This window comes from Python bivittatus, unplaced genomic scaffold (genome assembly GCF_059951505.1).
Source record: "Python bivittatus isolate LINGU-HERP-01145 unplaced genomic scaffold, Pbiv_v1 ctg000980_np1212, whole genome shotgun sequence".
NCBI lineage: Eukaryota > Metazoa > Chordata > Lepidosauria > Squamata > Pythonidae > Python > Python bivittatus.
This window is the reverse complement of record NW_028277125.1, coordinates 60296661-60312518: the sequence shown is the minus strand read 5'-3', so window position 1 is coordinate 60312518 and position 15858 is coordinate 60296661. Positions and strand designations below refer to the sequence as shown.

The 15858-nt window shown below is 35.8% G+C and overlaps 1 protein-coding gene across 3 annotated transcripts in view; it reads right to left on the bottom strand.

Annotated features, from left to right (window-relative positions):
* Positions 1 to 15858, bottom strand: part of ZRANB1 (zinc finger RANBP2-type containing 1) — a 56745-nt gene that overhangs the window by 28956 nt on the left and 11931 nt on the right. For 2 of the 3 annotated variants that reach the window (XM_007431020.4, XM_088131979.1), the window contains exons 2-3: positions 8765 to 8867; positions 7598 to 8448 (exon numbers count right to left, since the gene is read on the bottom strand). In XM_007431020.4, the coding sequence (XP_007431082.1) occupies positions 7598 to 8411 (814 nt within the window). In that variant the 5' untranslated portion in view covers positions 8412 to 8448; positions 8765 to 8867. Of the gene's footprint in view, positions 1 to 7597; positions 8449 to 8764; positions 8868 to 9819; positions 9968 to 15858 lie in introns of all 3 variants that reach the window. The other variant, XM_025168436.2, reaches the window with a different exon arrangement.

Sequence of the window (15858 nt, the reverse complement as noted above, 5' to 3'; positions counted from 1 at the left end):
GGAAAAATAACAAAGGAATGCTGAATAATCTTTCCTTCCTTCTATCCTTTACCTTTTCCAGCATAAATTCCTAGCAATTTATTAGAGAGCCAGTTTCATCTAGTGGTTAAGATTCCAGGCTAGAAACCAGGAGACCGTGAGTGCTATTCCCACCTTAGGCATGAAAGCCGGTTGGGTCACTTTGGGCCAGTCACACTCTCTAAGCCCATGACATCAGGCTCCGTCGACAAGCCAGTCAATTCCTGCCACAACCAAATGGAACAAGATTTGGTTGATCTGAAAAAAGCGGGCCCTGTACCTGCGGGAAAAATGCTGGGAAGAAAAATAAAGAATTCCTAGCAATTTATCTCCCCTTGCTGTTTTAAAATGGCTCACTGGGTTACGTATTATATAACACGTATTTCAGACAATATTACACTACTTGCGTAGCATGATAGAGGCCTGCGCAATGCATGGCCAACTGAACTGAACACAACCCATCAGAAAGATTTAACAGTTCATCTTGATAAGCCTTCTCCTACTTCAGCAGTTTGTCTCCACAACTAAATAAAATACTAATTTTATTAAGTGCATGCAAATCATACTATATGTCTGGTTGGCTTTTTTCAGTCTTGTTATAATATAATCCTTTTAGAAATGTACAGAATTGCAGCCAATTAACACAAAGCAGAAAGAAATTCTGTCCATTACTAAAAGTAGTAACGAAGCAGGGAAACTGAACAGTTTCTATCTATATACTATATAGATACACATACAAAACTAAAAACAGTAAATGTCAACTCGGAAGCAAGAAACAAACCAATCCACTATGTCATCTGCCTCAAAATTAGCCAAATGCTTACTCAGCTCATATATTTGTTTCTTAGAGGAAAGTAACTTGCTTGACTTCATATTGCACCCCATCCTGGAGACACAAGTCACTACATGTATGGTGGTTTGGTTAAAGAAGGGATTACCTAGAATATAATGCAATTTTACAGAGAACAAAGAACCCATAGATGCATGTTTGTGTGTGTCTACACAAAGGTATAATGGTATGTGGGAAAGACTCTGGGAGACTGGGCTAAGAGACACTGTCAAGGGAACAGTCAGATAAGAGACAGCATAGCCTGCAGCTGGATAGTGGGCGGGGCAAGAGGCTCAGAAGAGACCCTCACTGGTTTCTTGAGCTGTAAAGGAGACGGGGGGAGAATTGTACTTTCAGACTTGCAAGATTCTGTTAATGTAGCTTTACAATAAAGTAGAATTAGCTCATCTGGTCATGCTTCCTGTCTGGTCTACCTAGTAATTTTGACAAACGGGAGCTACCTAGCCAAACAAGGTATTGAACAGTGCACCAGAATCTTGTCTTCAGGGAATTCTGGATAATGTTGGTTTTCTAGATCCATTTGAATGGTTTCAGGCTTGGTTACAAAACAAAAACTGCTTTGGTCATGTTGCTGAATGATCTACACCAAAACCTGAACGGAAGTATTATGTCCTTGTTGGATACTCAGGAGTGTGATTATGATTAGCCATAGTACCTCTTCCATATTGTCTTGCTGGGATGGGATCCAGAGGAATTCTTTTATGGAAGTTCCAATCATTTTTACAGGTAGGTTGAAAATGGAAATGCTGAGATTATGGTCATTGGATTATAAATTATTTTAGAATTTGGGTTGCTTCCACCTCCTTCTGGGCTTTACTGACTTCATTACTGTAATAATGGTTAATTTTATCATGCCTTTCCATACAATTACAAAGAAACTGTTCAAACATCATGTTTGATGTTGGTAATCACAGGTTTAACAAACTAGAGGTTCTTTTCTAAATCTTGTGATGGCAATACAGATGGCATGTACATAAATGACATTAGTGGGCCAACTACACTAATTTCTAGAGATACCAATTCTTGTCACTAGGACACAAGCTTTACTTCAGAGATTCGCAACCTCTGGAGACCAGTGGGCACATCTGTAATTTTGAGAACATGTTTTAAACACTATCACAAAATGGTTGTTATGGTGGGTGTGGCCAATCACAAAATATCCATAAAGCACTTTTACTCAAAAGCAAAAAGTGCTAAAGTGCAGCAACCATTTTATTTTCTAAGAATGCCTCTGCAGTCTATGGACTCAGATAGTTGCAAATATGCAAATTAAAACAATCTAAAAAATAAAATCAGACAGATTACAAAGCTTTGCAGGCACCAAGAAATATGTTGTAAGCACAGTTATTCTGAGCTGCATACTTACTTTCCATGTAAACAATTGTAGCATACTGTTCAGCCTTCATAAACTTCAGGTGGTCCAAAATATTGCAGCTGAAGTACCAACTGGCAACATTTTTAGGGAGCATATAAATCTCTTGTTACAACAAGATGTTCTGAAAGGCACTGAAAACCTGGCGATTCTCCCAGATCCTGGCGAAGGTTGTCTGGTGAGCCCCTGTAAGATTTTGTTCTGTCCTGTATTTTTTTTTTCTGGACACATATCATCTCTTTCTCTATTAGATCAATAAATGTAAATAAACAAATACAACAAGTAATTTGCTACTATTTATCTCTAATATCCAGTGAGAAGAGGGGAAGAACTTCACCTTAGTGCTTTCCAGGTCTGGAGGCCCTTACCTCTTAAGAGATCAGGCTAGCACTCTCTCTCCCTCAAGCAAAGATACTGTATTTTTATTAATGCGAGCCATTTGTGTTTAAGCTGATTTATTGTGTTTAAGCTGATTTAGCTGAATTTGGTTGAGTGTTGTTTATTTTTACTGACAAGTTTTAATTGTATTTTAATTGTTTATTGTCTATTTTCATTATAATTCTGATTTAACTTTCTTTTATTTATTTATTTTATTATAATTAGCCACTTTAAGACTGTTTGAAGAGGAGAAATATGAATTAAGTAATTAAATTGCTACTGTCAGTTCAGTTACTTTAACTTCTGGCTTGCAAACTTTATTTATTTATTTATTTATTTATTTATTTATTTTTCAAATTTGTATGCTGCCCATCTCCCCCAATGGGTGACTCTGGGCGGCTCACAATAATAATAAAAAAACACAGGACTCTCCAGACATAGACATAATCTATAAATAGTTAAAAACATATATAAAAATGGCCTAAAAACCTCCTATAATTTGGCCCTAAAAAACCTGTAAGATGCTGGGGGGGTGGGGGACAACCCCTCATAAATGAAGATGACCTGTTCTGGCACCTCATCTCCCAATCTTCAACAAGATACAACTCAGCTAACAACAACAATTTAATTTCTGCTGATTCTTAGGATGGACATTTCTGCCATTTATTAAATATATCTCTAAGTGGAGATCCTTCCATTTTTGCCACCAGATGATCCCCTTCCTGAATGGCCCCCAGTCTCACATACAGAAGTTCAGCAAGTAGTTCCTCAAGTGAAAAATAGCAAGCCCCCTAGCAAAGGCAGTTTCACCAGAATTCCTAAAATCCAATCTCACCTGATAGGCATCTATGCTAGCCCCTCTCTTCACTACCATAAATAATTCTTTCCTGATTCTAAAAGAGTGACTTAATTCTATCATTCTTCTGATTTACAAAAAAGGGGACAAGTCTGATCCCACAAACTATTGCCCTGTCTCTTACAATATTCATAAATCAGTAAATTATATATCTGGGTTTTATATTATCAATCTTCACCTTGGACCAAATCAATGAATTATCTATAAGAGAGTAACATCAGAATTGCCTATGAAAATCACACTTGTACATGATTTGGTGTAGAGTCGAATCTGTTTCATGTATACTGCCAGGATACCATTTATACAATAAGTGGAGAAAAGCACTCATAACACTAATTGTTAGAAATCTTAATTGCTCCTCTGGCCAGGAAGTTATTTTTCTCCTAGGCAATCAAACTTTAGCTATTTGCAGTAAGGTTTCTAAATTTATAACAATAGCCATGGCTTGTGGAAGCCATCTGGTACCTACTAGCAATTGCTTCAGGATTCTCTGTGTAAGTTCTGTTTTTTTAATTTTATACTGTCGTTTTATATTTGATGTCTTGTAATATTATCTTCTTTTAAATATTGGTCTTGGACCATGAAATAAATAAATACTTTCTCCATTCATTCTATACTGACATTTAAAATGACTAAAATGCTGATTAGTGGTGCTTAAAAGTTGTGAACCCCATTGAATTTTTAATATTTCTGCCTAAATATGACCTAAAACGCAACCTTTCTGCCTAAATAAGACCTAAAACTAGATAAAGAGAACCCAATTAAGCAAGTCAAAATATTATACTTGTTCATTTATTTATTGAGGAAAATGATACAAAGCTACATAGTTGTATGTGGCAAAAGTATTTATCTTTATCTAGTTTTAGGGCTTGTGTAGAAAACAAATCACATTTTGGGTCATATTTATGCAGAAATATTGAAAATTGAATGGGGTTCACAAACTTTTAAGTACAACTACATTAAAATGGTTTTAAAAGACTATAGTTTGTACAAATTAAGAGAACACTGTCACTTTACATCTTACTTATGGAAGCCACAAGTTTATTTTATTTATTAGATTTATATCCTATCTACATTATAAATTCAGGGCTAGAATGGAAACTTAACAGTCAAAGGTCTATCCTATTTTATCATTAAATCTAACTTTTTCCATAACTGTGGTCCTTTCTCTGGATTTGTGAGTGGTTAACGTAACTTATACAATTTAAAATATTACAAGAATAGCAGCATAACTTTACTGGCTGCAGAGCCATCAACTTCTTCCAGCATAACAAATGGAAAAGGACTATGGGAAATATCCACAACATCAGAGGAGCATCAGTCTACCTATCTTACAACAGATTTTTATAATGAATACAACTATTAAAAAGGAAGACTACTATGATTTTGAGTAGAGCTTTTGTGCCATGTTTCCAGATGAAACACATGAATTTCTGCAGTCATTAAAGACAGCTCTCCCTTTGATTTAATAAGCAATAAACCTTAAAAATTAAAAATTACAATTATATTAATACACCTATAGTTCTATATTCCACCCAGAAAAGGAGACAGCCATTCGGCATTGCAAAATTTAACAAGAAACTAAGCATGTCCCAGGTTGAATCCAAAGAATATTATATCTGGCATAAATATGGAATTATTATGATAAAGATGGAGCACGCAGAACCTATTCTGCTCATATATTCATCATAATTTAAATAAATGCAAAAGTAACTATTATATTTACCAAAAATAATCATGGCAAACAGCATTTAGAACCACTAGACAAAGAAGCAACTTGAGTCAGGTAAAAATGCAAACAAGAAAAAAAAACAGTACATTGACTTTTAATTTTTACAGAAAGCAAGATATGAACTTTAAGATATGAACCTGTTGAATTCCTAATCTCAGGCCAACAGAAAAGCTGTATACCATCTGATACTTTCATAGCATAGAAAGGATCATCTTTTTCATATAGCAAAAAAAAAAAAAAAAGGAACTGTCCAGTCAGTTAGAAGAAGCATTTGTCACAGGAAATTGGGCACTGTTTTCAGGCCTATCATATGACAATTAAATATACTAGTGTTATTACTCTGTTCTGCCCCATCAGTAGCATTATTAGAATGTACAAAAATATTAGATATTCCCATTAACACATCCGTCTGCTAAATTCTCTATCTCTCAAACACAAACGAAAACATTCTATTTTTCAAGTGAGGAACAGAATGTTCTAGTCCTAATTTGTTGCTTTAAAAAAAAAATAAGTATCATATATTTTTATATCTGTGTAGGCTACTATAAAAGAAAAAAAAAAGCAGTGAACATTTTCAAGTATTTAGGATAGACACCAATAGATAATATGCATTCCACAGGAAAAACAACTTCCTGGTAGAATTTTATATATCACTTCTTTTACAAAATATGGCAAGTAATTGTTATGATGCAATAAAACTTTAGCAGAAATAAGTTGAGAACAAGTTCTGTTCAGAAATTAACACCGAAACTGATGAGGCACATGCTCAAGAGCAGCCACAGCATCCAGCTGTGGAATACAGTACCCGACAGCTCACTTGACCCCACCATGGCAAATTTCTGTTGATTTTCAGCTTGAGGCAATATGTATTTATCTAGTCTTTAAATCTGTTTTATTATTTTACTGTATGATTTTACTTATATATTTTCTATTTTATTGTGTTCTTTAATCTTGTTATTTAATTTCAAATTGTTTTATTTCTTGTATGTATCAGCCAGCCACAAGAACTGTTTAAGGCTGGCTTATACATATTATTATCAATAGAATACTGAAAACCTGGCCTAATCAGCTAGAATGTTAGTGTTATTTATGCACTTTTTCTATTGCTATTCTTTCTGCTTGGAACTGTTTGTACAATACAACCTCTTACTTCCAGAAAAATCCCTATGTAAAATTCAACTTTTCCATGAAGATTTTTGATACAACTCCTATTTTCCATCACGACCACAGCCTTGTACCCATGTACCCTAGCTGTGGTTCCAACAAAATTCACATATGTAATCCGCTCCTGTATCAATTTAATCCAAAATAATTCAAAAGTATATGATGTATTAGACTGGGGCTCAGCAGCATAGCACCTGTAGGCTTATTAGAGCAACCACACCAGAAGGGAATTACTGATACCCAGTATGGGTGTTCTGCCAACAGCCAGTTATGCTTTGAGTAGATGTGGTTAGGGAAAAAAGACTAACAGGAGAGTACTGAAGGTGGGGAAGTAGTGACAGTGCCAGGAATGATGAACAGAAGAAGGTAGCAAAGATTGTTGGTTAGAACATGGAAAGAATAACCTTTACTGCACAGCCCTGATGCAGTGGCCTCCAATGCTTTTTGGAGAAGAGGCAGAGGATAAGTAAATAGGCACAAGGCCAAAAAAGGCAGAGAACAGGTGCATTTTGCCCTTCATCACTGGAGGGATGGGAAGAAAATTACCCTTTTTCTTCCAGCAAAGATAGCTGTATACGGGTGTGTATGTGTGAGAAAGAGAACATATGTAAGGAAAAAGGATTCTGTATTCATTTGTATGTCCTTACGTCCAAGCTAGACGATGAACCCTCAACAACATGACACAATACTACATGCATTCTTAATCTAAAAAGATTGCCTGTATCTACGCTAGACTACTTGAGGAAATACAAAGATTTTACTACAGTGATCAGCATTTCAAAGTGAAGTAGTATGCTTCAAGAGATACATGCCTCTTATTTTTTACTGCTGCCTTATGAAAAATCTACATGCTTATGAATGCTTATGAAAAAGTATATCTTGTCATTCCAAGAATGACAAGATTTTAGATACAAAATTAAGAAATGTTCACGGAAATACAGTTAAGCTTCATTTTATAATTGCAGTATAACTTTGATTTAATTCTTACCTTAACAACATTTGGCTATTCTTTTAGCAGAATTTGTTCATCTTTCTATAGTATTCAAAATATATGTATATTTATGAATATATAGTGTATTTAAAATGTATTAATAATATATATTTTAGGTATTGTAATTTTTTGCATGCACTGTAATCCTAGGTCTATGTGAAATTTGCTAATATATACCTCAATGCATATGTATCATATTTTTTTTCCTTGCAAGTGAAATAGATAACAAAACTTACCAACACAAGCATTGAGAAACAACCAGTCAGTCTTCTTCATTCTGTTTTTTATTTGTTTTAGTTTTTTGAAATCAACTTCAAGTTCTTCTTTGCTGCCAACAGCTCCAGCCACTTCAATTCTCTGAAAGTCCATTTTCACTTCAGATTCTCGTTTGGTGGTAGGAGGTGATCTTCTTTGGCTATTTCCACTACTGCAGCTTCCTCTCCAACGAGTTCTTTCTTGCTCATTTATTATTGAAGAAGCCTCTTCTGTTTCTGCTAGTTCTATTGCTTCAATGTTGTTGGGCCTTGGATGATCACAGACAACACATTTTCTGGCCTTAGCCCAATTCTCATATGTACAAACAGAACAAGTCCAGTGTTGTGTCCTTATATTCAATTTATTTCTATCATTGTATTCTTCACAAGGATCCACAGGAAAAGGAGCTGGCCTTGTACCAGATCCTGAAGACTGAGGGGATTCTGTGGGGCTCCTGGTCCTACGCTGAGACAAACATTGAGTACACCTTATTGCACGAGGCCAGTTCAAGTAAGTGCACATGTGACATGACCACTTATTTGCACTTTCCATGCTGTAGGATGACTTAACTCTTGGTCTTGCACTAGAATCTGGACATATCAAAGGACTGCTGCCTCCTTCAATACCTGCAGGATCCCAGTCTCTACCAACATCACTTGAACTACTTTTAAATGGATCTTCTGTGATAATAGTTCCACTAGGTCTCTGAGCACGGCACATGGTACACTTGATCGCAGATGGCCAGTTTTCATATGTACAATACTCACAAGCCCATTTTATTCCACGATCTGTCATCCTGCACTCTTTGAAGCAAATTATTTCAGGAAGAAATCTTTAAAAAGAGAGTAAATAGAATATATTATAAAAAAAATCCACTCCTAGTTCTTCAGAAGAGTTCTAATCACGAAGCTTTTGTCTAGTCCAGATCTAATGTTAAATCACAGGAAGTTATGACAAGCATCAATATCAAGCATTTACTTCCTTTTTCATTTCTCACATTCAATTTTTAATTAATCATTCATATACATACACACACACATTCCCAAAGAAATTCAGATACTGCAGTTTTACAGAAATCCTCCCAAATGTAGAATTACTGACTTATCATACAACTAAAATATATAGATCAAACAAATTTCTATATTTACTTTTCTATAATGAAGTCTATTTCGTCTCCATGCTGTCTCAGTTTTTATCCACTTCAGCAGGAACTACGAAGAATGACCACCAGCACTATGTAAACAGCTTTTCCTGTAAACAAGATGAATTCTTGTTAAAATCTTAGTCTTACATACTTAAATATATAATACTTGATATACTGGACACATTCTAACTTAGTATGTTTAAATATTTAAATTTTGACAAACATTTATGGCCCTATAATAAATTTGTGAATCAAACAAAAAATGAAACAGCAGCAGAACTGTAAATGCCTATAGAAATGCTATTTACCTTTGATATAGGCTTGTGAAAAGCATTTGGAAAACATGCATGAACAAAGCAGCTCACTTCTAACTGCTAAAGCAGTCACATCTTTTACAAGGCTGCTTCAAAAGTTGTTTCAGTACATCTATGCACTCACAGCCATTTTGTTACCTAACCCATTTATCACATTATCAGATTCAGATTAATTTAAAAAGCACTTCCATACTATCAAATGCTGCCAGAAAATGATGAATTTTCTACATGGATGTTGCTTTGTTGAGGAATATGCCTCAAAAACTACATATAATTACATACAATGGTGAGATAAAGTTTGTAACTCCTTTAAAACTACCTATAAACTGTAACCCTACAGTAGCATGATTAGAGCTTCATCAAAGTCCTATTAATAGTTAAAGAGGTTCTGGTTAACATTTATTGTCATTGTTGAGGTTCAAGTACATGAACCTTCAGACTTAGTTACAGTGGCACTTCTAGCAGGACAGACTTCAACTATATGTTTCCAATATTATTGCTCAATCCAATTCATCAGCTTGGAAGTATTTTCATCCATTCCATTTTACAAAACTATTTCAACTCATTGATACTTCGGGTATATCTTTCATGAACTATTTGCTTCAGGTCATGCCACATAATTTTAATTTGTTTAATATCAAGGCTTTGACTTGGTTATTCCAAAATACAAGATGTCTTCTGCTTCAGCCACTGCACTGTAGATTTACTTGTATGTTTAGAATTGGTGTTGAGCTGCATGACTCACTTTCACTTAAGCTTCAGCTCATTGATGGATACCCTGACATTCTTCTGTAGAACTTGCTGGTACAATCCAGAATCCACTGTTCCATCAATGAATGCAAGCCAAAGCAGCCCAGACCATAATGGTGTTTGTTTAAGCAGAATCTCTTTACCTGTTAAAAAGAATTAGTTGAAGCTCAGATCACACTGTAGGTCACTGAAATGCAAAATTACAGATAATTCTAAAGTGATCACACATTTTCTCTTACCCATATAGTCTTGCTATACTTCAAACATACAAGATCAGTTTCCCTCTACATAAATATTAAGCAAAAGAGTCCCTTGTAGATTTTATAACACATACTTAACTAATGAAAGGATTCGAGAAATTTGGGGGGGAGGGGGGGTAACTTACTAGAAGTTACCAAATTGTTACAGAAAGACATGTCTTTTCCCATAAACATTTATCTTTCACAACTTTTAATTTTAATCTCCATGATATATTGACTGCAACATTTCATCAGCCACCTCTCTTTATTACTTTGAATTATATAACTTTTTAATATATTGATTAGATTTTAAATCACAATGAACTTATTCAAATGAAAAGAATATTTGTAATAAATACATATTGTACTTCTATCACAACCAACTGTACATGTTATATGTTTACTTAATGCAACTGAGGTAGTGTATCTGTTCAATGTTAAGAAACACTAGTCTAAATTAAGTGTTATGTGGCTTTTGGACAGAAAAACTGGCTGCAACCAACTGAATTTGGCTGAACAGGTTCAGACGTGGTTTCTCTTTAGCTGAGTGACTACCAGAAAATCCCAGGGTTTTAAGCTATGCTGAAAAAGTTTTTTAAAAATCCCAGAAGAAAATAATAGAAAATTAATTCTGTATTATTATCAAGAAAACTACATGGATATGTTGTCCACAAACTCACTAGGAGTTGAACTAAACTGGAAGATTTGTCTTTACATGCCTTTTAACATGACAATTTTAATGGAATAAATACATGGGGATAAGAATTACGTATCATCACTAAAAAGGATTTCTTGATTTATTTGATGCATTTCATTAATTTATATGCTACCTCAATCATAAAGGCAACTCTAGGCAGCTTACATAACAAGATTAAAAACTACAGGATTATCACATTATTACAGATTATATCTTTGTCACAGATAAATGACAAAGAATATATAAACCACACAAATTAGGTCCAATGAAGTTATGTTCCTTTTTTCGAACAGTAAACTAAAAATGAATTGATGTTTGATTTGCATGTCTGGTACCAAACTTCTGGAGCCCTTACTATGGCCAATCCCATGACACTGATATTCTTTTTTGTTATCTGTAACACTGCTTTAGCATTATACTTCTACTGACTCATACTATGGATACCAAGTCTTATTCCTGACCAGCTTATTTCAAACTTGATTCAGAATTAAAGTCTTACTAACATTAATCATTCATTTATGTCACAACAGCTGTAATACTAACTAGAATTAAGGCTGAAAAAGGGGAAATTCATAAAAGATAGAGGAGAGAGAAGAGAATGAATCTAGCATATTGAAGGTTAGTTCCTGATTTGCAGAATAATACTTTACAAAAAGCCAACAATATTTCTGCTCAAATCTCCATACAATTATAGCCTCACCCAATGAAAAACGTTCACGGCTATATTGGTATTAATATTGATTTATAAAATCAAAGTACTAAGTAGTAGCAGAAAAAGTACATTAATTACAGGATATCCTAGTATAAAAGAACAATGAATGACTTTGAAGATTAATGTGCAATATTACACATTCTAAACGGTCTAGAAACTTATAAAACTCTTGAATCTTAACAAGAGGAACAGAGATGTCATGAATTTTGTCTTTGATAAAACATCTGAAAGAAGTAGAATAAAGCCATTTCTGAAGCTATTAACAATTTAAAATACCATTCTATAGTAGAATGGTCAAAGTAAATAATCACCTTTAATGTTTTGAAAGTTGTTTACAAGGACCTAAGCTTGAAAATGACAGAGAAAATAAATCACTTACTTACTTATTTAGAAAATTTATATGGCCGCCCAACTCACACACAGTGACTCCGGGCAGCTTACAAAGTAAAATCCCCAATACAAAAAACCATCAACACCCACTTGCCACAGTGGCCAAAAACACATTCAACACAACCATTTAATCAGCTCCTTTTCAGCTTGGAGTCTCTAGGCCCGCTTGCTTGTTTGCTTATTTATTTAGAGACTTATACATGCTGAAATTAAGAACTTGGTCTTATACAAAACTGTTTGTACACAAAAGCAGACTTCATACAGCTGGAGTAATATTTAAATGGCTCAATCACTGGTGGATTATTCCCTGGGTATCTCCTTCCTCCTTAGGTACTCGAACAGCAAAGGCTATGCAGCTTTTTTCCTCTGTTCACATGGCTGAGCAACTTAAATTATTACAGCCATAGTCATACACAGGATGTGTGAATAAATGACTCCAATAGGGCTCAGATAACATACTGCATTCTAATGGAATAGATAATATAGGTCAAAGAAAACACTGAAATCATTCCATTTGCTTTTCAAAAAATTTTGGTTGCAAAACATAAATTATTTACTATGGAATATACCTCTTGAAGTCATTAGTTTTTCAATAACTTCTCACAAAAGTCTACTGCTTCAGTGGTTTTGTAACTTCAATTTTAAAAATGAATCTTAAAAACATGGAACCAAATTCACTTTCTCTTAGTTCATTTAGTTCCAGTGAACTAAGATACATTATCAGAAAATAGAAATAGGATACAAGTCTGAATATTTGAAAAAAATAACATTTTGCAAGCAACATTGAAAACTGTTGATGATGTCATAATACCATCTCACAAGAAACTAGTCAAATTATACAAATGTTAACAATACAGGTAGACAACCTTTATTATGTTGGGACAGAATTAAATGAAATCCACTGTGAAGACCACTATTTAAATGAATATTTTGATTTGATTATGATCCTTAGAATCCTGAAAAATATTTCAATGATTTTCAGTAATTACTGGAATAAACCCATTGCATCTCAACTGGCATGCATTCAATATCATTATTTTAGTACCCTGTTTACTTATAGGCAAAAAAATTCCCAAAGCACTGTGATATACTGGCAGAGTTCACACATCCCATTAAGGCATAAATGTGGTTCACTTGCTTTTGACTTAAAATGATGTGTGAACCCTGCTAATTGTGAAAGAGATAACAAACTATATTTATTTGTTTGTTTGTTCAATGTATAAGCTGCCTCAACTGTTCAAGTGATTCTAGGCAACATACAACGTATTAAAATAATAAAACAAGCAGAAAACAATAAACACCCCCACACACACACATCTATCTATCTGTCTGTCTCAGGGAAGGAAATACCAAGAACCAAAGAATAAAACCCTAATATTAGTGCAGGATCACAACCCTTCCTTAGGGTCTGCTGAAATAGCCATATTTTAAGGTCATCCTAAATGACATCACAATCAGATGGAATTGGGAAGGAGGTACTATCCCACAGGGCAACAGAAAAGCATGTCTCTGTGATCTCACAAAATGGCATAATTTTAATGATGGGACTTGGAGCACAGATGTTCTGCTAGATATAATACAACAGGTAAACATAACTAAAGAATGGGAAACCATGCTGACCCATAAAAGGTTTAATAAATGACAACCAGCACCTAGAATTCCAGCTGGAAGCTGACTTTCAACCAGTGCAGCTCACAAAAAGAAGTGTTAACATGGGTGAATTGAGTTATGCCCATAACCACTTGCACCAGCTCTAGCTTCCAAGTTGCCTTCAAGGGCAGGCCTCAGTACAGCTTGTTGCAATAGTCAAATTGCAAAGCAACTACGGCATGAATAATTTTAAGTTGGATCTATGCAAAGGTCCTCCCTGCCACAGCTGCCAGTTGCTCTTCAAATAAGAACCATGAGTCCAGGTTGACTCCCAAATTACATGTCAGTTCCATTAAGAATTAACATTGGAAGGTCCCTAGAAATAGAGTACCCATGAATCCTCAGCTACCCAATCTTACTAGGGTTGAGCTTCAGCCTATTTCTTTATCCAGACTGTAACAGCCTCCAGACACTGACACATCATTTGGTCAGCTAGAGGCTGAAAATATCAGATGAGTATCATCTACACATCTATTAATCCCAGACCCCATTCTGAGAGAATTGGGAAGCCCAGCAACCTCATGTAGATGTTAAACATGAACAAGGAGATTGTAGAGTCCTGCAAAGAAGGGATCTCAGACTCTTTCCCTCCCTCTCTACCAAAAGCAACTGGAACCAACCCACAAACCCTGAAGACAATCTAGATATCATGGTCAGTCGTATTAAATGCCACTGAGAGATCAAGCAGAACCAAAAGAATAGTACCACCACACTCCCAGTCCTATTGAAGATCATCCACAAGCACAATCAATTCCATCTCTGTACTATACTCAAGCCTGAAACCTGACTGGAAAGGGTCCAGATAATCCACTTCCTCTAGGTCCCACTGATGCTATAGCCCGATTGTCTCTGCAACCTTCCCCCAAAAAGGAAGGTTGGAGACTGTACAGAAATTATCCAATACTGCTGGGCTCAGTGATGGCTTCTTGAGGAGGGGTGCATCACCAACCATCTAAACAAACCATAATTTAGTACAATGTGCTGAATCCAATCATTATTTGCAGTATTTCAAAGAATGGTTATAAATTCTCTTGGTTCAATACAACTACAGTCAAATGGGAAAAATTCTCAACAAGTACTGCTGAAGTATCTTTTCTTATACAAAAACTGAATGTTAAGACTACCCTGTTGGATACTAATCATACAGTGGGGCAAAAAAGTATTTAGTCAGCCACCAATTGTGCAAGTTCTCCCACTTAAAAAGATGAGAGAGGCCTGTAATTTTCATCATAGGTATACCTCAACTATGAGAGACAAAATGGGGGGGAAAATCCAGAAAATCACATTGTCTGATTTTTAAAGAATGTATTTGCAAATCATGGTGGAAAATAAGTATCAATATCAAAAGTTCATCTCAATACTTTGTTATATATCCTTTGTTGGCAATGACAGAGGTCAAACGTTTTCTGTAAGTCTTCACAAGGTTTTCACACACTGTTGCTGGTATTTTGGCCCATTCCTCCATGCAGATCTCCTCTAGAGCAGTGATGTTTTGGGGCTGTCGCTGGGCAACACGGACTTTCAACTCCCTCCAAAGGTTTTCCATGGGGTTGAGATCTGGAGACTGGCTAGGCCACTCCAGGACCTTGAAATGCTTCTTACGAAGCCACTCCTTCATTGCCTGGGTGGTATGTTTGGGATCATTGTCATGCTGAAAGACCCAGCCACGTTTCATCTTCAATGCCCTTGCTGATGGAAGGAGGTGTTCACTCAAAATCTCACGATACATGGCCCCATTCATTCTTTCCTTTACACGGATCAGTCGTCCTGGTCCCTTTGCAGAAAAGCAGCCCCAAAGCATGATGTTTCCACCCCCATGCTTCACAGTAGGTATGGTGTTCTTTGGATGCAACTCAGCATTCTCCCTCCTCCAAACACGACGAGTTGAGTTTAGACCAAAACGTTCTACTTTGGTTTCATCTGACCATATGACATTCTCCCAATCCTCTTCTGGATCATCCAAATGCTCTCTAGCAAACTTCAGATGGGCCCGGACATGTACTGGCTTAAGCAGGGGGACACATCTGGCACTGCAGGATTTGAGTCCCTGGCGGTGTAGTGTGTTACTGATGGTAGCCTTTGTTACTTTGGTCCCAGCTCTCTGCAGGTCATTCACCGTTCTTGTGATCATTTTGACCCCACAGGGTGAGATCTTGCATGGAGCCCCAGATTGAGGGAGATTATCAGTGGTCTTGTATGTCTTCCATTTTCTACTTATTGCTCCCACAGTTGATTTCTTCACACCAAGCTGCTTGCCTATTGCAGATTCAGTCTTCCCAGCCTGGTGCAGGTCTACAATTTTGTTTCTGGTGTCCTTCAACAGCTCTTTGGTCTTGGCCATAGTGG